The following is a 26,294-nucleotide window of genomic DNA, read 5'->3' on the forward strand; positions in this document are numbered from 1 at the left end:
CAGGATGAGGAGGATATGGGTGTTGCTGGCGCTGGGGAGGAAATTGACCAGGAGGATTCTGATGGTGAGGTGGTTTGTTTAAGTCAGGCACCCGGGGAGACACCTGTTGTCCGTGGGATGAATAAGGCCATTGACATGCCTGGTCAAAATACCCAAAAAAATCACCTCTTCGGTGTGGAATTATTTCAACAGAAATGCGGACAACAGGTGTCAAGCCATGCGTTGCCTTTGTCAAGCTGTAATAAGTAGGGGTAAGGACGTTAACCACCTAGGAACATCCTCCCTTATACGTCACCTAGAGCGCATTCATCAGAAGTCATTGAAAAAGTTCAAAAACTTTGGGTGACAGCGGAAGCAGTCCACTGACAACTAAATCCCTTCCTCTTGTACCCAAGCTCCTGCAAACCACACCACCAACTCCCTCAGTGTCAATTTCCTCCTTAGACAGGAAAGCCAATAGTCCTGCAGGCCATGTCACTGGCAAGTCTGACGAGTCCTCTCCTGACTGGGATTCCTCCGATGGAGCCTTGAGTGTAACGTCTACTGCTGCTGGCGCTGCTGTTGTTGCTGCTGGGAGTCGATCATCATCCCAGAGGGGAAGTCGGAAGACCACTTGTACTACTTCCAAATAGCAATTGACTGTCCAACAGTCCTTTGCGAGGAAGATGAAATATCACAGCAGTCATCCTGTTGCAAAGCGGATAACTCAGGCCTTGGCAGCTATGTTGGTGTTAGACGTGCGTCCGGTATCCGGCGTTAGTTCACAGGGACTTAGAGAATTTCTTGAGGTAGTGTGTCCCCGGTACCAAATACCATCTAGGTTCCACTTCTCTAGGCAGGCGATACCGAAAATGTACACAGACGTCAGAAAAAGACTCACCATTGTCCTAAAAAATGCAGTTGTACCCAATGTCCACTTAACCACGGACATGTGGACAAGTGGAGCAGGGCAGACTCAGGACTATATGACTGTGACAGCCCACTGGGTAGATGTATTGCCTCCCGCAGCAAGAACAGCAGCGGCGGCACCAGTAGCAGCATCTCGCAAACGTCAACTCGTTCCTAGGCAGGCTATGCTTTGTATCACCGCTTTCCATAAGAGGCACACAGCTGACAACCTCTTATGGAAACTGAGGAACATCATCGCAGAATGGCTTACCCCAATTGGACTCTCCTGGGGATTTGTGACATCGGACAACGCCACCAATATTGTGCGTGCATTACATGTGGGCAAATTCCAGCACGTCCCATGTTTTGCACATACATTGAATTTGGTGGTGCAGAATTTTTTTAAAATGACAGGGGCGTGCAAGAGATGCTGTCGGTGGCCCGAAGAATTGCGGCCCACTTTCGGCATTCAGCCACCGTTTGCCGAAGACTGGAGCACCAGCAAACACTCCTGAACCTGCCCCGCCATCATCTGAAGCAAGAGGTGGTAACGAGGTGGAATTCAACCCTCTATATGCTTCAGAGGATGGAGGAGCAGCAATTCAAGCCTATACATCTGCCTACGATATAGGCAAAGGAGGGGGAATGCACCTGACTCAAGCGCAGTGGAGAATGATTTCAATGTTGTGCAAGGTTCTGCAACCCTTTGAACTTGCCACACGTGAAGTCAGTTCAGACACTGCCAGCCTGAGTCAGGTCATTCCCCTCATCAGGCTTTTGCAGAAGCAGCTGGAGAGATTGAAGGAGAAGCTAAAACGGAGCGATTCCGCTGGGCATGTGGGACTTGTGGATGGAGCCCTTCATTTGCTTAACCAGGATTCACGGGTGGTCAATCTGTTGAAATCAGAGCACTACATTTTGGCCACCGTGCTCGATCCTAGGTTTAAAGCCTACGTTGTCTCTCTCTTTCCGGCAGACACAAGTCTGCACATGTTCAAAGACCTGCTGGTGAGACACTTGTCAAGTCAAGCGGAACATGACCCACCAACAGCTCCTCCTTCATTTTCTCCCGCCACTGGAGCTGCCAGGAAAAGGATCAAATTTCCAAAACCACCCACTGGCGGTGATGCAGGGCAGTCAGGAGCGAATACTGACATCTGGTCCGGACTGAAGGACCTGCCAACGATTACTGACATGTTGTCTACTGTCACTGCATATGATGCTGTCACCATTGAGTGACAGCATCCAAGTAGGCATGTCAGACAGTCCGTACATCTACTGGCAGGAAAAAGAGGCAATTTGGAGGCCCTTGCACAAACTGGCTTTATTCTACCTAAGTTGCTCTCCCTCCAGTGTGTACTCCGAAAGAGTGTTTAGTGCAGCCGCTCACCTTGTCAGCAATCGGCGTACGAGGTTACTTCCACAAAATGTGGAGAAGATGATGTTCATCAAAATGAATTATAATCAATTCCTCCGTGGAGACATTCACCAGCAATTGTCTCCAGAAAGTACACAGGGACCTGAGATGGTGGATTCCAGTGGGGACGAATTAATACTCTGCGAGGAGGGGGATGTACACAGTGAAAGGGGTGAGGAATCGGAGGATGATGATGAGGTCGACATCTTGCCTCTGTAGAGCCAGTTTGAGCAAGGAGAGATTGATTGCTTCTTTTTTTGGTGGGGGCCCAAACCAACCAGTCATTTCAGCCACAGTCGTGTGACAGACCCTGTCGCTGAAATGATGGGTTTGTTAAAGTGTGCATGTCCTGTTTATACAACATAAGGGTGGGTGGGAGGGCCCAAGGACAATTCCATCTTGTACCTCATTTTTTTATTTATTTATCTTTGCATCATGTAATGTTTGGGGCCAAATTTTTTAAGTGCCATCCTGTCAGACACTGCAGTGCCACTCCTAGATGGGTCAGGTGTTTGTGCCGCCCACTTGGGTCGCTTAGCTTAGTCATCCAGCGACCTCTGTACAAATTTTAGGACTAAAAATAATATCGTGAGGTGTGAGGGGTTCAGAATAGACTGGAAATTAGTGGAAATTATGGTTATTGAGGTTAATAATACTATATTATCAAAATTACCACCCAAATTCTATGATTTAAGATGTTTTTGAGGGGTTATTGAAAAAAAACACCAGAATCCAAAACACACCCGAATCCGACAAAAAAATTTCAAGGAGGTTTTGCCAAAACGCGTCCGAATCCAAAACACGGCCGCGGAACCGAATCCAAAACCAAAACACAAAACCCGAAAAATTTCTGGTGCATGTCTCTACCTGAAATAGTGACTCCTAGATCCCTTTCCTCCTCAGTAGTTCCCAGTATAGTGCCAATATACTATATTTATCCTTTATGGCACCTTAGATAGTGACTCCTAGATCCCTTTCCTCCTCAGTAGTTTCCAGTATAGTGCCATTAATACTATATTTATCCTATATGTCACCTGAAATAGTGACTCCTAGGGGGTAATTCCAAGTTGATCGCAGCAGGAATTTTGTTAGCAGTTGGTCAAAACCATGTGCACTGCAGGGGGGGCAAATATATCATGTGCAGAAAGAGTTAGATTTGGGTGGGTTATTTTATTTCTGTGCAGGGTAAATACTGGCTGCTTTATTTTTACACTGCAAATTAGATTGCAGATTGAACACACCCCACCCAAATCTAACTCTCTCTGCACATGTTAAATCTGCCTCCCCTGCAGTGCACATGGGCCCTCATTCCGAGTCGTTCGCTCGTTATTTTTCATCGCATCGCAGTGAAAATCCGCTTAGTATGCATGCGCAATATTCGCACTGCGACTGCGCCAAGTAAATTTACAATGAAGATAGTATTTTTACTCACGGCTTTTTCATCGCTCCGGCGATCGTAGTGTGATTGACAGGAAATGGGTGTTACTGGGCGGAAACACGGCGTTTCTGGGGCGTGTGGATAAAAACGCTACCGTTTCCGGAAAAAACGCAGGAGTGGTTGGAGAAACGGGGGAGTGTCTGGGCGAACGCTGGGTGTGTTTATGACGTCAAACCAGGAACGACAAGCACTGAACTGATCGCAGATGCCGAGTAAGTTTCAAGCTACTCAGAAACTGCTAAGTAGTTTGTAATCGCAATATTGCGATTACATCGGTCGCAATTTTAAGAAGCTAAGATTCACTCCCAGTAGGCGGCGGCTTAGCGTGTGTAACTCTGCTATAATCGCCTTGCGACCGATCAACTCGGAATGAGGGCCATGGTTTTGCCCAACTGCTAAGAAAATTCCTGCTGCGATCAACTTGGAATTACCCCCCTAGATCCATTTCCTCCTCAGTATTTCCCAGTATAGTGCCACTAATACTATATTTATCCTTTATGTCACCTGAAATAGTGACTCCTGGATCCCTTTCCTCCTCAGTAGTTTCCAGTATAGTACCACTAATACTATATTTATCATTTAGGTCACCTGAAATAGTGACTCCTAGATCCCTTTCCTCCTCAGTAGTTTCCAGTATAGTGCCATTAATACTATATTTATCCTTTATGTCACCTGAGATAGTGACTCCTAGATCCCTTTCCTCCTCAGTAGTTCCCAGTATAGTGACATTAATACTATATTTATCCTTTATGTCACCTGAAATAGTGACTCCTAGATCCCTTTCCTCCTGTCAGATTGTGTTTTGGCTGTGTCCCCGGAGGGGGCGCTAGTGGGTCAGTGGAGGTAGCTGGGAGTAAACGAGGAGGCTGGATAACGTTCCTGCGCATGAGCGCAATGATATTTATTAGCAGATGATATAAACAGAATGGCAGCAGAAATAATAATAACAAATGGAAATGTCAATCACACAGCGTAATAGCTGAAAGTCTATGGCAACAGGATGACAGATGACTGGAGAAATAATAACCGGTAATATAATAAACAGAAGAATAGGTGCTTGTAAAGATGATTCTGGTTTGGAAACCAGTGCAGGTTTAAAACAGGAAACTTTGGCAGTAAGGTGTTGAATGGCAAACCTGGTAGCAGAGGCAGGAGTCTGACTATCCACAGTGCAGGTGGTGAAGCACTGACAGCAGCAAGCTGTATCACAGGTGGAGGAATGGAACACACCTGGAGTCAGTCTCAACTGCAAGGCTGAAGCACACAAGGTGGTGATGAGTGTGAAGCCTGTTTGAAGTTGCAGGTATTGCTGGGCCTTGAAGTTCCACGGAGCTGTGCAGAGTAACCAGGAGTACAAGTCTTTCAGTAGAGAGCCAGGAACACGGAAGGAACAGGTACAGATCCTTTCACATGGGTCGCAGGAGTGACACAAAGTCCAGGATGCCTGCAGACTGATCCTGCAGTCTCTTATGTACCCCTTGGTGCACAGGCATTGGATGAGTGAGGGAAAGTGGGTGCGGCCAAGCACCGGATTGGCCGCTGTATGCTGGTTGTTGTGAACTGTCATGGCGGCGCCCATGCCGCGGCCTAGCGGGAACGCGGCGTGCTACACGCCTGCTGTCTCAGGAGCGCTCCCAGGCCCGTGATGGCGTCCAGAGGCAGGGACACGGACGACAGGTGACCGCAGGGAGCCAGGTCGGAGTCCGCAACGGCGGACGGATGTCAGCTTGGTGAGTCGATTCCTGACAGTACCCCCCCCCTTTAAGGGTGGACACCGAACACCCACGTGGCTTGGATGGATGAGTGCTGTGGAAGACACGGACCAACCTTGGAGCATGGACATCCGATGAATTTACCCAACTTCTTTCCTCTGGGCCATAACCGGACCAATCGACCAAGTACTGGAGATGTCCATACCGGCAACGAGAGTCCAGAATTTTGCCAATCTCGAATTCCACGCCCCGCTGAGTTCGAATTTTGGGGCCAACTGGAAGGGCACTCTGAAAACGGTTCAGGACTAGAGGTCTGAGGAGAGAAACATGAAAAGCGTTAGGTATTCGAAGAGAAGGTGGTAACTTCAGTTTATAGGCCACAGGGTTGATGACTCTTTCGACAGGGAAAGGACCAATGAAACGGGGTGCAAACTTCATGGACGGAACCCTAAGACGGAGGTTACGGGTTGACAGCCAAACCTTGTCCCCAGGTTTCAGGTTAGGAACCGCACGTCTCTTGCGGTCGGCAAAGTACTTGTACTGGCTGGAGGCCTTTTTGAGAGACACGTGAATCTTTCTCCAAATTAATGAGAACTGAGTCAGAGCAGTAGTGGCAGCAGGAACATCCATATGAGGGAGTTCTTGGAAGTCTGGAACACGGGGATGTTGCCCATATACTGCGAAGAATGGTGTTGTTTCAGTAGCAGTATGATAGCGGAAGTTGTGGGCAAACTCGGCCCATGGGAGCAGATCGAACCAGTCATCCTGGGAAGATGAAACATACAATCTTAAAAACGTCTCAAGTTCTTGATTAACCCTCTCTGTCTGCCCATTCGTCTGAGGATGGTACGATGACGAAAACTTCAGCTTGACTTGCATGGCAGAACAGAGGGCCCTCCAAAACCTCGCTACAAACTGTACCCCCCGGTCAGATATTATTTCCGAGGGTAGACCATGTAAGCGGAAAATCTCCCGTAGGAAGATTTGGGCAAGTTTCGGGGCAGAAGGGAGACCCTGGAGAGGAACAAAATGAGCCATCTTGGTGAATCTGTCCACTACAACCCAGATGGTATTGTATCCTTGAGAAGGAGGAAGGTCGGTGATAAAATCCATGGACAGGTGTGACCAGGGACGACTAGGAACAGACAATGGTTGTAACTGACCTGCTGGAGACTGACGAGGAGTCTTATGCTGCACACACTTAGGACAGGATGCCACGAAATCCTTGATGTCAGCCTTCATCTTAGGCCACCAGTACGTCTCGGAGAGAAACTTGAAGGTCTTCAGGACACCAGGATGACCGGTGAACTTGGATTGATGAGCCCAAGATAGCAACTTGGGACGGAGTTCTGGGGAAACAAAAGTCTTACCAGGAGGAGGAGCTGGGGAGACTTGAGATGCAGCGAACACCACTGGACTCAGGATGGAATGAGGCACTGAGTCAGGCGTTTCCTCTTCGGATTCCATAGATCGGGATAAAGCGTCAGCTTTAACATTCTGCGAACCTGGGCGGAAATAAAGCTTAAAATTAAAACGTGAGAAAAACATAGCCCACCTGGACTGGCGAGGATTAAGGCACTGAGCTGCCTTTAAGTATAGCAGGTTTTTATGATCCGTGTAGATGTTGAACGGATGTTTGGCCCCTTCTAGGAGGTATCTCCATTCCTCGAGAGCCAGCTTGATCGCCAGTAGTTCTTGGTCTCCAACGGAGTAGTTAGCTTCTGCAGGAAGGAATTTGCGAGAATAAAATCCACAAGGGTGGACTTTCCCATCGGTTCCCTTCTGGGAGAGAACAGCTCCAACCCCAACTGTAGAGGCGTCCACCTCCAACTCGAACGGTCTGTTTACATCTGGCTGAGACAGAACTGGAGCAGACATAAAGGCCAGTTTGATCTTCTGGAAGGCTGCTAAGGCTTCTTCTGACCAGTTGGAATGGTTTGCCCCTTTCCGAGTCAGGTTGGTAATAGGAGCGATGAGAGTGGAGAATCCCCGAATAAATTTCCTATAGTAGTTGGCAAAACCCAGGAACCGCTGGATAGACTTGAGAGAATTTGGAATGGACCAATTGGCAATAGCTTCCAATTTTGTCGGGTCCATCTGAAGATCCGATCCGGAAATTATATAACCCAGGAAGGGTATAGAGGGAACTTCAAAGGTGCATTTAGAAAGTTTACCGTAGAGCCGGTTCTCACGAAGACGTCGGAGGACTTCACGGACTTGTAGACGATGAGATGGCAGGTCTTGGGAGAAGATGAGGATATCATCCAAGTAAACAACGAGGTACTTATACAGGACATCACGAAAGATTTCGTTCACAAAGTGTTGGAACACTGCTGGAGCATTACTCAACCCAAATGGCATTACCAGGTATTCGTAATGGCCATCTCGAGTGTTAAAAGCTGTCTTCCACTCGTCACCACTCCGGATTCTGATGAGATTGTAGGCACCGCGGAGATCTAACTTGGTGAAGATGCGGGCTCCTTTAACTCTGTCAAATAATTCGGTAATGAGTGGTAATGGATAACTATTTTTAATGGTAATGTCATTGAGACCCCGGTAGTCAATGCATGGACGCAGTCCTCCATCCTTCTTTTTAACAAAGAAGAAACCTGCACCAGCGGGTGATGATGAAGGGCGGATGAATCCCTTTTGTAGATTCTCCCTGATATATTCACTCATCGCCTCGGTTTCAGGAACAGACAACGGGTAGGTGCGCCCCCTAGGTGGCTTCTTGCCAGGAAGGAGATCGATGGGACAATCCCATTCCCTATGGGGCGGTAGGACATCAGCGGCCTTCTCACTGAAGACATCTGAGAAATCTTGATAAACTGCTGGGAGACTTGACTGTGTCTTAACTTCGGTAGACTTTATGGGACACACTTGGGCTAAACAGGACTGATGGCAATGTGAACCCCATGAGGTAAGCTGCAACGTTGACCAGTCAAACTGTGGATTATGTAGCTGGAGCCAGGGCATGCCCAAGACGATCTCCTGGGTGGCTTGAGGGATGACTAAGAACTTAATCAGTTCAGAGTGTAGGAATCCAACTCCCAGAACCACTGGGGCAGTTTGATGAGAAATATTCCCCTTGGAGATTCGACTACCATCCACAGCGGTAATATAAACTGGACAGGAAAGTTCACATATAGATAAGCAAAATTTATTTACCGCAGCTTGGGTGATGAAGTTACCTGCAGCTCCACAGTCCACTAATGCTGATGCGGACTGGAGCCCAACTGAAGTCTCTAACGTCACAGGAAGGATAAGGTCTTGTTTAGAAGGAGCTTGACTAAAAGATCCCAACTTGACTCCTCCTTTACAAGTCAGGATCTGGCGTTTCCCGAACGCACTGTGCAGGAGTTAATCTGATGGCCCGCAGCCGCACAGTACAGACAGAGTCTCTCACGCATTCTTCTTGCCCGCTCTTCAGGAGTTAGGCGGGACCTATTTACCTGCATAGGCTCGTCAGAAGAAGGAGACTGGAACTGTACCGAAGGTATCATCCTTGATCTGCGTGGCTCACTCCGAGCGCGTTCATTATTGCGTTCGCGGATGCGAGAGTCCAACTTAATGCACAAGGAAATCAATTCAGACAATTGTACAGGAAGGTCGCGGGTCGCCAGTTCATCTTTGATCCGGTCAGAAAGTCCATGCCAGAAAGCTGCTACCAGGGCCTGATTATTCCACTGAATCTCTGCGGCCAACGTCTGGAACTGAATGACATATTGTCCCATGCTACGGGTACCTTGACGAAGTTGAATCAGGTCAGCGGAAGCTGATGTTGCACGACCCGGCTCGTCAAAGATCCGTCTGAAGGTTGACACGAAGTCTGTGTAGTTGTTAATCAGAGGGTCAGCACGTTCCCACAGAGGAGACACCCAGCTCAGAGCAGATCCAGAAAGTAAGGAGATGATGTAGGCAACCTTGGATCTTGGCGTGGGGAAATTATGTGGCAACAACTCAAACTGGATTTCACATTGGTTGAGAAACCCGCGACATAACTTTGGACTGCCATCATACTTGCTTGGCACGGGCAGGTGCAGACGTGACACTGGAGCTGATGCAGCCGGCATAGAGGAACTCACAGCACTGGCAGGTGCTGGAGTAACAGGAACAGTAAGAGTGAGTACACTAGGCAGGGATTGCTGTAGTGTATCTATCCGGGAGGACATCCCTTGCAGGAATTGAAACATCTGCTGCTGCGCAGCCTCTTGACCATCCAGACGGGAGACCAGATTTTGCAAGGCCTCTGACCCCACACTCCGTCCACCATCCGAGTCCATCGATCCTGGACTTACTGTCAGATTGTGTTTTGGCTGTGTCCCCGGAGGGGGCGCTAGTGGGTCAGTGGAGGTAGCTGGGAGTAAACGAGGAGGCTGGATAACGTTCCTGCGCATGAGCGCAATGATATTTATTAGCAGATGATATAAACAGAATGGCAGCAGAAATAATAATAACAAATGGAAATGTCAATCACACAGCGTAATAGCTGAAAGTCTATGGCAACAGGATGACAGATGACTGGAGAAATAATAACCGGTAATATAATAAACAGAAGAATAGGTGCTTGTAAAGATGGTTCTGATTTGGAAACCAGTGCAGGTTTAAAACAGGAAACTTTGGCAGTAAGGTGTTGAATGGCAAACCTGAGCAGAGGCAGGAGTCTGACTATCCACAGTGCAGGTGGTGAAGCACTGACAGCAGCAAGCTGTATCACAGGTGGAGGAATGGAACACACCTGGAGTCAGTCTCAACTGCAAGGCTGAAGCACACAAGGTGGTGATGAGTGTGAAGCCTGTTTGAAGTTGCAGGTATTGCTGGGCCTTGAAGTTCCACGGAGCTGTGCAGAGTAACCACTGCCAGGAGTACAAGTCTTTCAGTAGAGAGCCAGGAACACGGAAGGAACAGGTACAGATCCTTTCACATGGGTCGCAGGAGTGACACAAAGTCCAGGATGCCTGCAGACTGATCCTGCAGTCTCTTATGTACCCCTTGGTGCACAGGCATTGGATGAGTGAGGGAAAGTGGGTGCGGCCAAGCACCGGATTGGCCGCTGTATGCTGGTTGTTGTGAACTGTCATGGCGGCGCCCATGCCGCGGCCTAGCGGGAACGCGGCGTGCTACACGCCTGCTGTCTCAGGAGCGCTCCCAGGCCCGTGATGGCGTCCAGAGGCAGGGACACGGACGACAGGTGACCGCAGGGAGCCAGGTCGGAGTCCGCAACGGCGGACGGATGTCAGCTTGGTGAGTCGATTCCTGACACCTCCTCAGTAGTTCCCAGTATAGTGCCATTAATACTATATTTATCCTTTATGTCACCTGAGATAGTGACTCCTAGATCCCTTTCCTCCTCAGTAGTTCCCAGTATAGTGACATTAATACTATATTTATCCTTTATGTCACCTGAAATAGTGACTCCTAGATCCCTTTCCTCCTCAGTAGTTCCCAGTATAGTGCCATTAATACTATATTTATCCTTTATGTCACCTGAGATAGTGACTCCTAGATCCCTTTCCTCCTCAGTAGTTCCCAGTATAGTGCCATTAATACTATATTTATCCTTTATGTCACCTGAGATAGTGACTCCTAGATCCCTTTCCTCCTCAGTAGTTCCCAGTATAGTGCCATTAATACTATATTTATCCTTTATGTCACCTGAAATAGTGACCCCTAGATCCCTTTCCTCCTCAGTAGTTTCCAGTATAGCGCCATTAATACTATATTTATCCTTTATGTCACATGAAATAGTGACTCCTAGATCCCTTTCCTCCTCAGTAGTTCCCAGTATAGTGCCATTAATAATATATTTATCCTTTATGTCACCTGAGATAGTGACTCCTAGATCCCTTTCCTCCTCAGTAGTTTCCAGTATAGTGGCATTAATACTATATTTATCCTTTATGTCACCTGAGATAGTGACTCCTAGATCCCTTTCCTCCTCAGTAGTTCCCAGTATAGTGCCATTAATACTATATTTATCCTTTATGTCACCTGAAATAGTGACTCCTAGATCCCTTTCCTCCTCAGTAGTTTCAAGTATAGAGCCATTAATACTATATTTATCCTTTATGTCACCTGTAATAGTGACTCCTAGATCCCTTTCCTCCTCAGTAGTTTCCAGTATAGTGCCATTATACTATATTTATCCTTTATGTCACCTGAAATAGTGACTTCTAGATCCCTTTCCTCCTCAGTAGTTTTCAGTATAGTGCCATTAATAGTATATTTATCCTTTATGTCACCTGAAATAGTGACTTCTAGATCACTTTCCTCCTCAGTAGTTTCCAGTATAGTGCCATTAATACTATATTTATCCTTTATGTCACCTGAAATAGTGACTCCTAGATCCCTTTCCTCCTCAGTAGTTTCCAGTATAGTGCCATTAATACTATATTTATCCTTTATGTCACCTGAAATAGTGACTCCTAGATCCCTTTCCTCCTCAGTAGTTCCCAGTATAGTGCCATTATACTATATTTATCCTTTATGTCACCTGAGATAGTGACTCCTAGATCCCTTTCCTCCTCAGTAGTCTCCAGTATAGTGCCATTAATACTACATTTATCCTTTACTGTATGTCACCTGAAATAGTGACTCCTAGATCCCTTTCCTCCTCAGTAGTTTCCAGTATAGCGCCATTAATACTATATTTATCCTTTATGTCACCTGAGATAGTGACTCCTAGATCCCTTTCCTCCTCAGTAGTGTCCAGTATAGTGCCATTAATACTATATTTATCCTTTATGTCACCTGAGATAGTGACTCCTAGATCCCTTTCCTCCTCAGTAGTTGCCAGTATAGTGCCATTAATACTATATTTATCCTTTATGTCACCTGAGATAGTGACTCCTAGATCCCTTTCCTCCTCAGTAGTTCCCAGTATAGTGACATTAATACTATATTTATCCTTTATGTCACCTGAAATAGTGACTCCTAGATCCCTTTCCTCCTCAGTAGTTCCCAGTATAGTGCCATTAATACTATATTTATCCTTTATGTCACCTGAGATAGTGACTCCTAGATCCCTTTCCTCCTCAGTAGTTCCCAGTATAGTGCCATTAATACTATATTTATCCTTTATGTCACCTGAGATAGTGACTCCTAGATCCCTTTCCTCCTCAGTAGTTCCCAGTATAGTGCCATTAATACTATATTTATCCTTTATGTCACCTGAAATAGTGACTCCTAGATCCCTTTCCTCCTCAGTAGTTCCCAGTATAGTGCCATTAATACTATATTTATCCTTTATGTCACCTGAAATAGTGACCCCTAGATCCCTTTCCTCCTCAGTAGTTTCCAGTATAGCGCCATTAATACTATATTTATCCTTTATGTCACATGAAATAGTGACTCCTAGATCCCTTTCCTCCTCAGTAGTTCCCAGTATAGTGCCATTAATAATATATTTATCCTTTATGTCACCTGAGATAGTGACTCCTAGATCCCTTTCCTCCTCAGTAGTTTCCAGTATAGTGGCATTAATACTATATTTATCCTTTATGTCACCTGAGATAGTGACTCCTAGATCCCTTTCCTCCTCAGTAGTTCCCAGTATAGTGCCATTAATACTATATTTATCCTTTATGTCACCTGAAAAAGTGACTCCTAGATCCCTTTCCTCCTCAGTAGTTTCAAGTATAGAGCCATTAATACTATATTTATCCTTTATGTCACCTGTAATAGTGACTCCTAGATCCCTTTCCTCCTCAGTAGTTTCCAGTATAGTGCCATCATACTATATTTATCCTTTATGTCACCTGAAATAGTGACTTCTAGATCCCTTTCCTCCTCAGTAGTTTTCAGTATAGTGCCATTAATAGTATATTTATCCTTTATGTCACCTGAAATAGTGACTTCTAGATCCCTTTCCTCCTCAGTAGTTTCCAGTATAGTGCCATTAATACTATATTTATCCTTTATGTCACCTGAAATAGTGACTCCTAGATCCCTTTCCTCCTCAGTAGTTTCCAGTATAGTGCCATTAATACTATATTTATCCTTTATGTCACCTGAAATAGTGACTCCTAGATCCCTTTCCTCCTCAGTAGTTCCCAGTATAGTGCCATTATACTATATTTATCCTTTATGTCACCTGAGATAGTGACTCCTAGATCCCTTTCCTCCTCAGTAGTCTCCAGTATAGTGCCATTAATACTACATTTATCCTTTACTGTATGTCACCTGAAATAGTGACTCCTAGATCCCTTTCCTCCTCAGTAGTTTCCAGTATAGCGCCATTAATACTATATTTATCCTTTATGTCACCTGAGATAGTGACTCCTAGATCCCTTTCCTCCTCAGTAGTGTCCAGTATAGTGCCATTAATACTATATTTATCCTTTATGTCACCTGAGATAGTGACTCCTAGATCCCTTTCCTCCTCAGTAGTTCCCAGTATAGCGCCATTAATACTATATTTATCCTTTATGTCTCCTGGAATAGTGACTACTAGATCCCTTTCCTCCTCAGTAGTTTCCAGTATAGTGCCATTAATACTATATTTACCCTTTATGTCACCTGAAATAGTGACTCCCAGATCCCTTTCCTCCTCAGTAGTTTCCAGTATAGAACCATTAATACTATATTTATCCTTTATGTCACCTGAGATAGTGACTCCTAGATCCCTTTCCTCCTCAGTAGTTTCCAGTATAGTGCCATTAATACTATATTTATCCTTTATGTCACCTGAAATAGTGACTTCTAGATCCCTTTCCTCCTCAGTAGTTTCCAGTATAGTGCCATTAATACTATATTTATCCTTTATGTCACCTGAAATAGTGACTCCTAGATCCCTTTCCTCCTCAGTAGTTTCCAGTATAGTGCCATTAATACTATATTTATCCTTTATGTCACCTGAAATAGTGACTCCTAGATCCCTTTCCTCCTCAGTAGTTTCCAGTATAGTGCCATTAATACTATATTTATCCTTTATGTCACCTGAGAAAGTGACTACTAGATCCCTTTCCTCCTCAGTAGTTCCCAGTATAGCGCCATTAATACTATATTTAGCTTCTGGGTTTTTGAGACCCAAGTGCATGATTTTGCATTTTTTGGCATTAAACTGTAATTGCCACACTCTTGACCATTCCTCTAGTCTACCTAGATCCTCAATCATTTGTTTTACCCCTCCTAATGTGTCAACCCTGTTGCATACCTTTGTGTCATCTGCAAAAAAGCATACTTTCCCTTTAATGCCATGTGCAATGTCACCAATGAAGATATTAAAAAGCACTGGTCCAAGTACAGATCTCTGGGATACTCTATACCCTCCTGTGCGCGCACTCCGTTTACCACAACTCTCTGTTTTCTATCCTGCAACCAAAATCTTATCCATTCAACCATCTTAGTATCCAGTCCCAAGCTTCCAAGTTTATTTAGCAGTCTGCGATGTGGAACAGTGTCAAAAGCCTTACTAAAGTCTAGATAAGCTATATCCACGACTCCACCTTTATCCATCAAATTAGTCACACAGTCAAAAAAGTCAATAAGGTTTGTTTGACATGATCTCCCCCCAGTGAATCCATGCTGTTTGGGATCCTGTAAATTGCTGGATTTGAGATAATTTACAACTCTTTCTTTTAAGAGTGTTTCCATCAATTTCCCTACTACTGATGTAAGACTCACCGGTCGGTAGTTGCTTGCTTGTCGGTAGTGTTCACCTGTGTGGGTGTACATGCAAAGTTAGTTAGTCACCTGATAATGATAGGAAATCACAATCTTGCATATAGTAATATTAGATTATTAGTGTGATTTGAGGATAACACAACCGTAATGTAGTATTATATTGGGGGACATATATAGTATTGAGCCCTTCCGGGACAACTGAGTAATAGAATAAGATCTCGCTGGTATAGCAATAGATCTGTGAAATGAGCCTATGATAAAAGCAAAATATACACTAGAGACAAAGACCAAGACACCAAGATCCAAGAAACAAGAATTGGAAAAAGTTTGGTTCATACAGTAGGCAGTAGCGGATCTTGCCACGGGCAAGCAGGACTTTTGCCCGGGGCACCGCCTTCTGGAGGGCGCCGGCGCCATCCGGAGGGCGCCGCACCATGGCAAGATCCGCTGCTGCTATGGTGCCCCCCGCTGCCGCGGCCCGCTGTCCCGCTGTCCCGCTGTCCATTGTGAAGTGAAACTAGACGCTATGCGTCTAGTTTCCCTTCGAGGGCTGCCCGCTGTGAAGGGAAACTAGACGCTACGCGTCTAATTTCCCTTCCTGGAGAGGACCTTCACTGTAATGATGTGCGGTGCGCGTTGACGTCATCGCGCACCACACAGCATAGGTCCTCTCCATGAAGGGAACTAGACGTTTAGCGTCTAGTTTACCTTCGTGGAGAGGACCTTTGCTGTGCGGTGTGCGATGACGTCTTCGCGCACCGCACATCCTACAACAGTACAGGGGGCGTAACTGACCACACCCCCTGTATGAAGCCACGCCCCATAATGCCGCCCGGGGTGTCAGAAGCCCCGGAACCGGCCCTGACAGTAGGTACATTCTGTCAGGAATGGGAGGACATCCAGAAGATACTACAAACACACCACAAAGTACACTTGCAGACCTAGATCTAGCAACTGTTCTTGGAAATAATATCACCACTAACTCTGAAAGACCTATTGATGAAGAGCCATTTGGAAACCATCAAAAAACCAACACACATGAAAAAAGTTTCACCAAGTGTGGCACGTGCAAAGCATGTATGATAATGGTGACCACCACGGAATGTACTGACAGATCAAAAATACATTGCATATTGAAGAATATATTAATTGTGATACTCCAGTTGTCATATACAATCTGAAATGCCCCTGCAATAAAAATTCCATAGGGAAAACAAAAAGACCTCTAAAAAATAGATTTTTCGGGAATCTCAGGAGCATATGGAATGCGAAACATGACCAACAACCCATGAAAACACTAACACCAGTGGCTTGTCACTTTTTTAAATATCACCAAGGCAACTCTAAAGGGTTGACAGCTTTTGGTATGCAGAGAGTGATCATGAATATTAGAGGGGGTGACATTGATCGGGAATTATTAAAACAGGAAACAAGGTTCATTGTATTAATGGACACCCTGGCACCATAAGGACTGAATGAAGAAAACAACGAAACAGCATTTTTGGAATAACAAGATCTTCTTTCTTGACAAATCAATGAATATATCAAGGATTCATCAGTTCACAATTAAAATATCAAGGATTCATCAGTTCACAATTAATATATCAAAGATTCATGAGTTCACAATTAATATATCAAGGATTCATCAGTTCACATTGAATTCATTTTGCAATCAACACGATTGGGAGGAACTTAGTTTTAAAGGTCATTTTTGCACCTTATTTTTTTACATGTATATATAAACGTATTATTTATTTGACACTATTCATATTTTTGACACGTACTCATTACTGATTCATAACTAAGCACATCTTTATTCATTAAATATTCACAACACCATTTCCCCCCTTTTTTCTATTGAAAACCTTTCACTGTGAGACGTGGGCATACAGAGGTGGACCTATGCACATGGATGATAATTAACCATAATCACTGATAACAATGGCCCTCATTCCGAGTTGTTCGCTCGGTATTTTTCATCGCATCGCAGTGAAAATCCGCTTAGTACGCATGCGCAATGTTCGCACTGCGACTGCGCCAAGTAACTTTACTATGAAGAAAGTATTTTTACTCACGGCTTTTTCTTCGCTCCGGCGAACGTAATGTGATTGACAGGAAATGGGTGTTACTGGGCGGAAACACGGCGTTTCATGGGCGTGTGGCTGAAAACGCTACCGTTTCCGGAAAAAACGCAGGAGTGGCCGGAGAAACGGTGGGAGTGCCTGGGCGAACGCTGGGTGTGTTTGTGACGTCAACCAGGAACGACAAGCACTGAAATGATCGCACAGGCAGAGTAAGTCTGGAGCTACTCTGAAACTGCTAAGTAGTTAGTAATCGCAATATTGCGAATACATCGGTCGCAATTTTAAGAAGCTAAGATTCACTCCCAGTAGGCGGCGGCTTAGCGTGTGTAACTCTGCTAAATTCGCCTTGCGACCGATCAACTCGGAATGAGGGCCAATATTTTAAAACCCCCAAAAACCTTATAGCTAGTAGGACATTACATCACCGGGCATCAGATCTATAGATCTACTCTAAAAAGGTCTACAGTCAATAGGACTAATGGTAGATGTGCATTAGGTCAACAGGGTCATCATTTTGACAAATAAAGGTAGACAGGGTCAAAAGGTAGACAGGGTCATAGGTCGCCACGTCAATGGTCGACGCACATATGGTAGACACAAGTTTTTTTAATTTTCTTTCAACTTTTTCATACTTCACCATCCACGTGGACTACGATTCGGAATAGTAACCTGTGCCGGGCGCAGCTGTTGCAGAGCAAAGCAAGCCATGCGAGGGGATGTGGTACACTACTGGGGCTTCTTTGTGGCAGAAAAGTAATCACCCACCAACAAAAATTGTCTACTTTTTTTTGCGTCAACCATTTCTATGTCGACCTTCTGACCCTGTTAACCTTTTGACTACTACTGACTACTAACCATACTAATTCATGCCAGACTATTCATGGTCACACCATACCAATATATAGAATATTACATACTTATTACTTACCTGCTCTAAGAGATAAAAAGGGTGATTCACACCAATTTCATTAATGCTGACACAAACCTTTTCAATCCATGTAAGATCATTTATGATCATATTATATTGAGATATATAATGATTTGTGTATTATTATTATTATTATTATTATTATTATGAACATATTTGAACATAAATGTATATTCTGCACTTAGTAATGACCATATATAAAAATACAACATGGTTGTCTTAATAATTATTTCATCTGTCCAGGCTGAATAATAGGATAGGGAATAAATCATGTAACTTTATATTCATTGAATAACCTGAATACTGTGTATTCATGGGAATATATTTAAACAATGGTTCACTTGAATGTAGGGGTGCTCTACAAATGACTCATATAATTTTATTAAGTGAACTGAATAAGGGATCAATTATTTAACTAAGAAAATACATGTCCATTTAGAAATAAACATATATTTTAGATAACAGATAGGCAAGGTATTTAAGTGGAATTTGGGAGGCAATCCAATTTGCCTCTAATAAAGCAGACAGCGAAACGTACGTCAGTCTAGTTGCGCATTGTAGTTGACTTCTGTCCCTAATCGTGGATAGAGTCTGTGTGCCTATAAAGTGCGATACTACGTATTTATGTGAACACAAGGAGACTATATAGACAGCGCTGGGAGCGCTGCTGATTATATCAGCAATGACATCTGTACTCTCACTATAGAGATTATGAACATAGGCCTAATAGTGCTTTGAACAATATGATCATGTGTACTTATAAAAGAACCTGTGTGTCTGTAATAACCCAAGGGAAATTGTGGACATATTACTAATACCCAGAAGGGCTCAATACTCTATATATGTCCCCCAATATAAAACTGCCTTATGGTCGTGTTATCCACAAATCACACTGATAATCTAACATTATGCACGATTGTGAATTCCTATCATTATCAGGTGAATGATTATCTTTGCATTTACACCCACACAGGTGAACACTAGGGGCGGAATTCAAGTCTTATTCCCACCAGCAGCCACTAGATGGCGCCCAATGGAGATATTCAAATGTAGCTACGTTCGGGCGTGATCGACTGCGGGCATCTACATTTCAGCTCTCACCCATCGGGGATGCGAACTAAAATGTGTGAAAAGTGATCCGTTTGGGCGCACAAACTGCACTTATCCCGCTTGCGCCAATTAGTTTAATTGGGTTTAGCCGCTTTATGCTGCTAAACCTGACACTAATGGACGCAATCAGCGTGATAGGGGTCATCAATTGTATATTGCCCCCATGCAAAATCTCCTGTCACTTTAGACGGAAGATCTGGGGCGATAACATTTGAATATTGTGTTGAATGAATTCATATGTTGATATTGTGTTGAATGAATTCATAAGACACAGTAATATGTTAGCGGTGGTATTACTGTTTATGAATAAGGCAATGTGGCTTCACGTAGTTGCAAATACAAACATCTGGAATATTCACACAGCTGCCAGCATAACTACAAAGAAGTCATCGCAATAGGGAAATATAATTATGTTATTGGGAATCATGCAATATTGTTTATAGCTATCTATACCTGTACTTATAGCATCGGTGATCCTATGTGAATTGAATTTACAATATATACCGATGACATTGTCAGCACTAAAATAACTCTAACAACAACATAAACAGGTGGGAGTTGTTTTTTTTTTAGAACTGGTGATGTTTCCCGTGGCAACCAATCATATTATATCTCTTATCTTTTAGAAGCAGCTAGATAAATGTTAAGTAAAGTTTGATTGGTTGCTATAAGTAACATCACCAGTTCAAAAAAAACCTCCCACCCTCGTAAATTTACCCCCTACAATTCAGGACTGACGTGATTTACTTGACTTGATTTTGTCATAATAAATGAAGGGCAATATTACCCGAGCGATATAATAACAGATACAGGTCTATTTACTAAGCCTTGGATGGAGATACAGTACCAGCCAATCAGCTCCTAGCTGTCATTTTTAAAACCCAGCCTGTGACATGGCAGTTAGATGCTGATTGGCTGATGCTTTAGCTCCGCCTACTTTATCTCCCACCAAAGCTTAGTAAAAAGACCCCTAATTGGTATATATCGAGAGCCTGGTTTACATGTAACACCTGTTTATTCATATTGGATTGTTATCCCCCGTGTCACAGTACAGGTAGAGGGAGATCCCCTGGGGGGACAGCAGACACAAAGTGATACAGGCAGAATATGTTAGACACACCTGGTATCCACGTGCTGATACTAAAGAGATTAGAAGTGACTCATAATTGGAACTATGGGGGTCATTCCGAGTTGATCGCTAGCTAAAAATGTTCGCTGCGCAGCGATGATGCAAAAAACCCCGGCACTTCTGCGCATTCGTATGCGGCACAGTGCGCACGCGCGACGTACTTTCACAACAGCCGATGTAGTTTTACACAAGGTCTAGCGAAGCATTTCAGTCGCACTGCTGGCCGCAGAGTGATTGATATGAAGTGGGAGTTTCTGGGTGTCAACTGACCGTTTTCAGGGAGTGTTCGAAAAAACGCAGGCGTGCCAGGAAAAACGCAGGCGTGGCTGGGAGAACGCAGGCGTGGCTGGCCGAACGCAGGGTGTGTTTGTGATGTCAATACAGGAACTGAACAGTCTGAAGTCATCGCAAGCGCTGAGTAGGTCTGGAGCTACTCTGAAACTGCACAATTTTTTTTTGTTGCCGCTCTGCGATCCTTTCGTTCGCACTTCTGCTAAGCTAAAATACACTCCCAAAGGGCGGCGGCATAGCGTTTGCACGGCTGCTAAAAACTGCTAGCGAGCGAACAACTCGGAATGACCCCCTATGTACTAACAAGAGAGAGGCACACGCATAAAACACAGACACATTCTCATTGAAGAACACTTTAATAATTGCAAATTCCAGCAGCATCCACTGCGCAGAACTTTCATTTTTAAAACGCTCGTTGTTCCTTTCACTGATCTTTCTGATTTTATTCTATATTTTGCTGGTTTTTATCATAGGATTTAATGAATAAATAAAAGATATGTTTTAATTATTGTCCACAATTGTGCGCCACTCTAGGGCAATCAGTCCTTTCCCTCTTTGTCTATATGTCTTGGTTCATCTGTAGGCGCCACCATCGGCAGGTGCAGGTTCTCCCTCTGGCTATGGCCTCCTATTGGAGTGGTTGAGCATCTCTATATGCCATCATTTTCAGTGACACCCCCAACCGCAATATCTCTGTTTATCTTTAGTCACCCCCTATTAACTCCCAATCTGCATTTAGGAATGTCCCGTACTAACTGCTACCATGCGTCCCAATCTGTACTGTGCCTCCTGTATGTACAAAATCAGGACGTGTGCGCAGAAGTTAAAAACTTGCCGGTTTTACATGAATATCGGCATAGCGTGCAACCCAGGCCCACAGCGTACACTCTTGCTGTTCTTTGCGTTATTAAAGGGTATATACAGAGATGGAGACTGATGGATATTAAAGACTTGGAGGAACACACTCATTATAGACACACTTAGCACTGCGAGTACCACCGCCTGATATGGTGGGTATATTATCACATTCACATTAGTTCTTTGGAGGCCTGTAACTGTGTATATTATGGTTGTCTCTTTCATTATCCCTGGGTCCACAAGCACCAAAATAACCCATATATCAATTTCATTTTGGAAGCAAGGCTGATGGCTCCAGGTTATGCTGGCAGCAACTTCTAGAACCGTACCACTGTCCACTGGTGCTAGTCATTCAGTGATCTATAAGGCTGTCCATCCACCAGATAGACTGGAGGTAGCAGGCACAATATTCCAGGGATGTGCAGGCAGAAGAGTGTAAGAACTCATCACTCAAACATAGCCATGTTCTCTGTCTCCTCATACTCTTCCTCCTCCTCCTCTGGTTCTGGTGGACAAGGCTTAAGGTGGGGAAGGGCCTCCCACACTTCCAGCATTCGTTGGGGAGTCAATCCATGGACAACCAGGACGTCCAAATAGTGGCAGAAATCGTCATTCTTCAATCCAAAGGAACGGAACCGTGGCTCGTGGTGAAATGAGACCTTGGCCGCCAGAGCCAGGAAGCCAAAGAAGACATCGTCGAGAGGGAAGATTGGAATGATGGACGCTGCCCAGTTGAGAGAAGGCACCAATTCTGTTGGAAGGAGGAAGCCCCCACCGGAGACAAATGGAGGGTAATAGCCATGAGGATAGACAGAAAGAGGAACGGCGTATTTCCCCCAGCGGTCAGGGGGTGGGTGAATTTGCAGCTGGCCATGTATCTTCAGACGATGTTCTATGGGAGACGAGGAAACATAGGAGGCCAGGGCGTGAGGATTAACAAACTCGTCGTCATCACCTGCACAAAAAATGGAGAATAAAGGTCTATTATTGCGTAAAACAACAGTGAAACTATTATTATTATTTGTACACTTTATTTACAAGATGTCACTAGTGGTACTATAAGGCCACGGAGAATGTGAAGGTCGTAGTTGATGTGCAAGAGAGGAGGACTGTGAGAACAGGAGGGCGAAGGGCCCTGCTCCTAGGAGCTTACAATCTCATGGAGACAGATGACATGAGGCATGAGCTGGTAAATGAGGACCAGAAGATAGGAGGTAAGAGAGGTACTGATGGCTGAGGTAGGAGGGTGGGGGTGATCTATAGAACGTGGTAACATGGTTACGTGATATAGCGGCACGCTTTGATGAACAGGTGGGTTTTTAGTGTCCGCTTAAAGCTCTACAGGGTCAGGGAGAGTCTGATAGAGTGTGGGAGCTTGCTCTAGTATAGGGGGGCAGCACGGGAGAAGTCTTGGATTCAAGCATGAGATGCAGTAACCAGGGTAGAGGAGAGGTGACGGTGATTGGGTGAACAGAGGGGACAGGAGGGAGTATGCAGTGAGATGAGGTTCCAGATGAAGTAAAGAAAGCATACGGGAAACACACAACCAAACACGCACTCACAACATGATACATCATTTCTAAATTACATTATACAGTATACAAAGCTTTGTTTGTAACATAAAACTGCCAGCGTTACAGTACTGCATAATAATGCTTTATTCTATGAGTGACATCTGGAAGGGTTATCACCGGAATAATTCCCTGCTATGTATTATTATTATTATTTGCCATTGAATAGAAATAGCCAAGGGGTTGGGTATGCGTTACCGCCGCTGGGGAACCCGGCGGTCAGCATACAGACTGCGGGATCCCAGTGGTGGAATGCCGACTGGAGGGGGGGGGGGGGCGAGCGCTACAAGATCCTTGCGGGCTATATTTCCCATCCAAACTGATATCTAAATTGCATTGTAAGAATAAAGCTATCCACCATCGCTGGGCTACATGCAAAAGCCGCCAGTAATTACCCTGCATGCAAACATGATGTATGTACTCGCTCCCTCTGCAGTGCGGCGTGGTTGTCCCAGTGCACAGTTACTGGCCCTTCCTTACTTTATTCCCAGCTCAGTGCCGGGCCCCGAGGTTGGTACTCCTATAGCAGCATTCCCTGGGAGCCGCAGGACAATACTGGTTAATTGGATTTCTTCTCACACTTCCTGCGTCCCGATTCCTGCAGATGTGGCGTTCCCAGCAGCGGCAGTCCCGGAGGACTCCTGCGCACATCCGGGTCTGGCTATATTTACACATGGCTGTCAGGCACGTTCTTCATGTGAACATCTGTACTTAGCAAAAGAGCGAATCCACACTGAGAAGCAGAAATCTGCGGACATTTCCAAGCGGCAGAAATACAGTAAAAGTGGGATGGAAGCCAAAGTCCTCCAATTGTCTTATAGATAGTCCGTGCGCAGTGCACTAGCAGAATAGTGAAACGCGTGAAGGAAATGCACTATTATGTAGAATTAAAAATACATGACAAAAAAAAAGCATGATTCTATAATTTTCAGATTCTTTAAATATGATCCAGACAATAACAGATTATCAGCGGCATCCCACGCTCAGGATCCTGACACCTCGCAGGTAAGTATGCTAAACCTAATACCTAACCTCCTTAGCCCTAACCCCCCGCCTCCCCCTCCCACAGCCTAAGCCTAACCCTCCCTGATGGTCTCTCACCCTAACCCTCCCGCAGCCTAATTTTAACCCTCCCCCCGCAGCCTATGGCTTTTAGCCTTACATGCCTTATAAACACGACTAATACAATTTAAAATGTATTAAATCGTGTAACTTCACACAATACGAAAGCATAGTAATACAAACTACATGTGTGACAATAGCTGTAAGGTTCTCACTTCTAAGGTCAGATTTATTTTGTCTCCACTCCAGGGGTAAAGGTTCTCAGAAATGAATCCCCACTGTAGATCCTACAGTCTCTTTAACCAACGCGTTTTGTCTCATTAAGAGACTTCATCAGGGGGTTAACCTCTGTAGTATTACAAACTTGGAACAATTCTGATGTAGCAAATAGTTGTATCGAACAATGTAGTCAACCAAGCAAGATCAAGATGTAACATGGTCCCCCAGGCGAATTGGAGCCCATATAAAACTGCATGGCCTTCACGCCTGGATTTTAAGTACCATTGCGAGTACACAATTCTCTACATGCGTCTTCGTTATGATCGCAAAGGACAGCATTACCCGCTTATTCCCATGGATACATCACCTTATATATAGTCCTCCACAGTCCGCCAGCCCCTCATCAATAATGCCTCTCTCTCTGGTGCACAATTAAGAATATTTCCATTTTTCCACACGAGTAACGGCGCTCGGAGTTGAGAAATGTGTATTAGGTCAAAGGTCTTCCATCGTCAGAGTGATTTTTATGTGATTCTGAAGATGGGCGGTTGCCCCGAAAATGTATATTATACACTTTTTTCGAGTATTATGTCGACTCCAAGTGCAGTTACTTGTGTATGTGTGTGCGTGCACACTTGCGTGTTCATGTCAACTTTTAGTCCATGTCCTTCTATTTGTCGACCATAAGGGGTCGACCTAATGACTGAAAACCTATCGTATGTTGACCAATAGTCCGAATTCTTACTTTTTATTTTTGAATTTTTTTGACAATAAAATGTGGTCTTACTGGAGCTAATAATTTCTCTGTTTCCTTCATACAGTATTTTAAAGTTTAGACTGTAGGGTTGTTGCGCCCAGGGGCTGAGTCAGGGCAGGGGAGTAGCATATTCCAGTATGGCTCCCTCATCTCACAGTGACACTCTCATAGACAACTCACCTTTGAATATATACCTGGCCTCCGGACATCGGTAATGCACCCACTCCAGAAAGCACCTCTCTTTAAGAGACAAGTTATGGTGGCTCTCCAGGAAATCCCACAACAGAGTGTCCTCATAAACAGCCGCCTCGGCAATCAGCCTCTCCATCTGCCTCCGCCTTCCTGAATTTGCGATTAAAAATACAGGCTTCAAACTGTACCCATCAATTGATCTTTCTTTGGCCCAGCTCCTTCGGAGGGCATCTCGTCGGTCAGAAGCCACCGGGTGGGACTTCACAGCCATTAGAATTAAGGGGTTTTGTGTCTGGCAATAGCCTAACAATCCTATAACGGCTCGGCACCTATAAGTCTGGAGGGCGGGATATACCTGGGAATATTCAGCCAGGTCCATATAGAAACTAAAGTTTGTGTCGTACAGAGTAACAGATCTTCGGAGAGACGGAGAGGAACTGAGGTTGGCTGGGAAAGGCTGTTGGAGGTCAGGAAGGTCCAGAAGAGGCTCATTTTCATACAGAGTCCAGGCGAGGACAGAGAGGGTGCAGCAAAGACAGAGCGAGAGGACGGTGATGTAGGTACGCCTCCTTCTTATCATGCCCTGCAAAAGAGATATATGCCATGGTAAGTTCTAGTCTCCTGGCCAATAACCCTTCAGCCCTAATGTCACCACTTTACTATTTATTATATATAGGTGTAGTGCTCTGCTGATAGGCGCCCCTGGGATGGGAGGTGCTAAGGCAGGGGCGGGGAACCTCAGGCCCGAGGGCCGTATAAGGTCCGCAGAGCCACTTGATCCGGCCCGGCCAGGCTCACCTAGCCGGGCGCCCGCTGAGATTTTGTTACTAGTGGGCATCTGGCTTCTTACCCTCAGTAGCAGCCGGAGGCAGGAGCTCACTCCTGAGCTCCGGCTTCCGGCTCTGGCAGTGTGCTTGTGCGGCTGTGCAGTGCTATGGGAGAGGTGTCATGACGTCTGTCCCATAGTTCTGAGGAGCGAGCGGCAAGGCAGAGGGCAACGATCCAGAAGCAGGA

The 26,294-nt window shown here is 45.0% G+C and overlaps 1 protein-coding gene across 1 annotated transcript; it reads right to left on the reverse strand.

Annotated features, from left to right (window-relative positions):
• Positions 1 to 21,493: 21,493 nt before the first annotated feature.
• Positions 21,494 to 25,860, reverse strand: LOC134934747 (N-acetyllactosaminide beta-1,3-N-acetylglucosaminyltransferase 3-like). Its single transcript, XM_063930109.1, has 2 exons — positions 25,269 to 25,860; positions 21,494 to 22,434 (listed from the first exon to the last, which is right to left on the reverse strand). The coding sequence occupies exons 1-2, from the start codon at positions 25,858 to 25,860 to the stop codon at positions 21,926 to 21,928; spliced, it is 1,101 nt and encodes a 366-aa protein (XP_063786179.1). The 3' UTR covers positions 21,494 to 21,925.
• Positions 25,861 to 26,294: the final 434 nt, after the last annotated feature.

This window comes from Pseudophryne corroboree, chromosome 6 (genome assembly GCF_028390025.1).
Source record: "Pseudophryne corroboree isolate aPseCor3 chromosome 6, aPseCor3.hap2, whole genome shotgun sequence".
Lineage (NCBI taxonomy): Eukaryota > Metazoa > Chordata > Amphibia > Anura > Myobatrachidae > Pseudophryne > Pseudophryne corroboree.

What these genes read in the sequence shown, in the direction of transcription:
- LOC134934747 (XM_063930109.1), bottom strand. Translation starts at nt 25,860, where the DNA reads ATGATAAGAAGGAGGCGTACCTACATCACCGTCCTCTCGCTCTGTCTT. An exon ending in GGCCAGGTATATATTCAAAG is followed by an intron (nt 22,435 to 25,268) that starts GTGAGTTGTCTA and finishes TTTTTTGTGCAG; the next exon opens with GTGATGACGACGAGTTTGTT.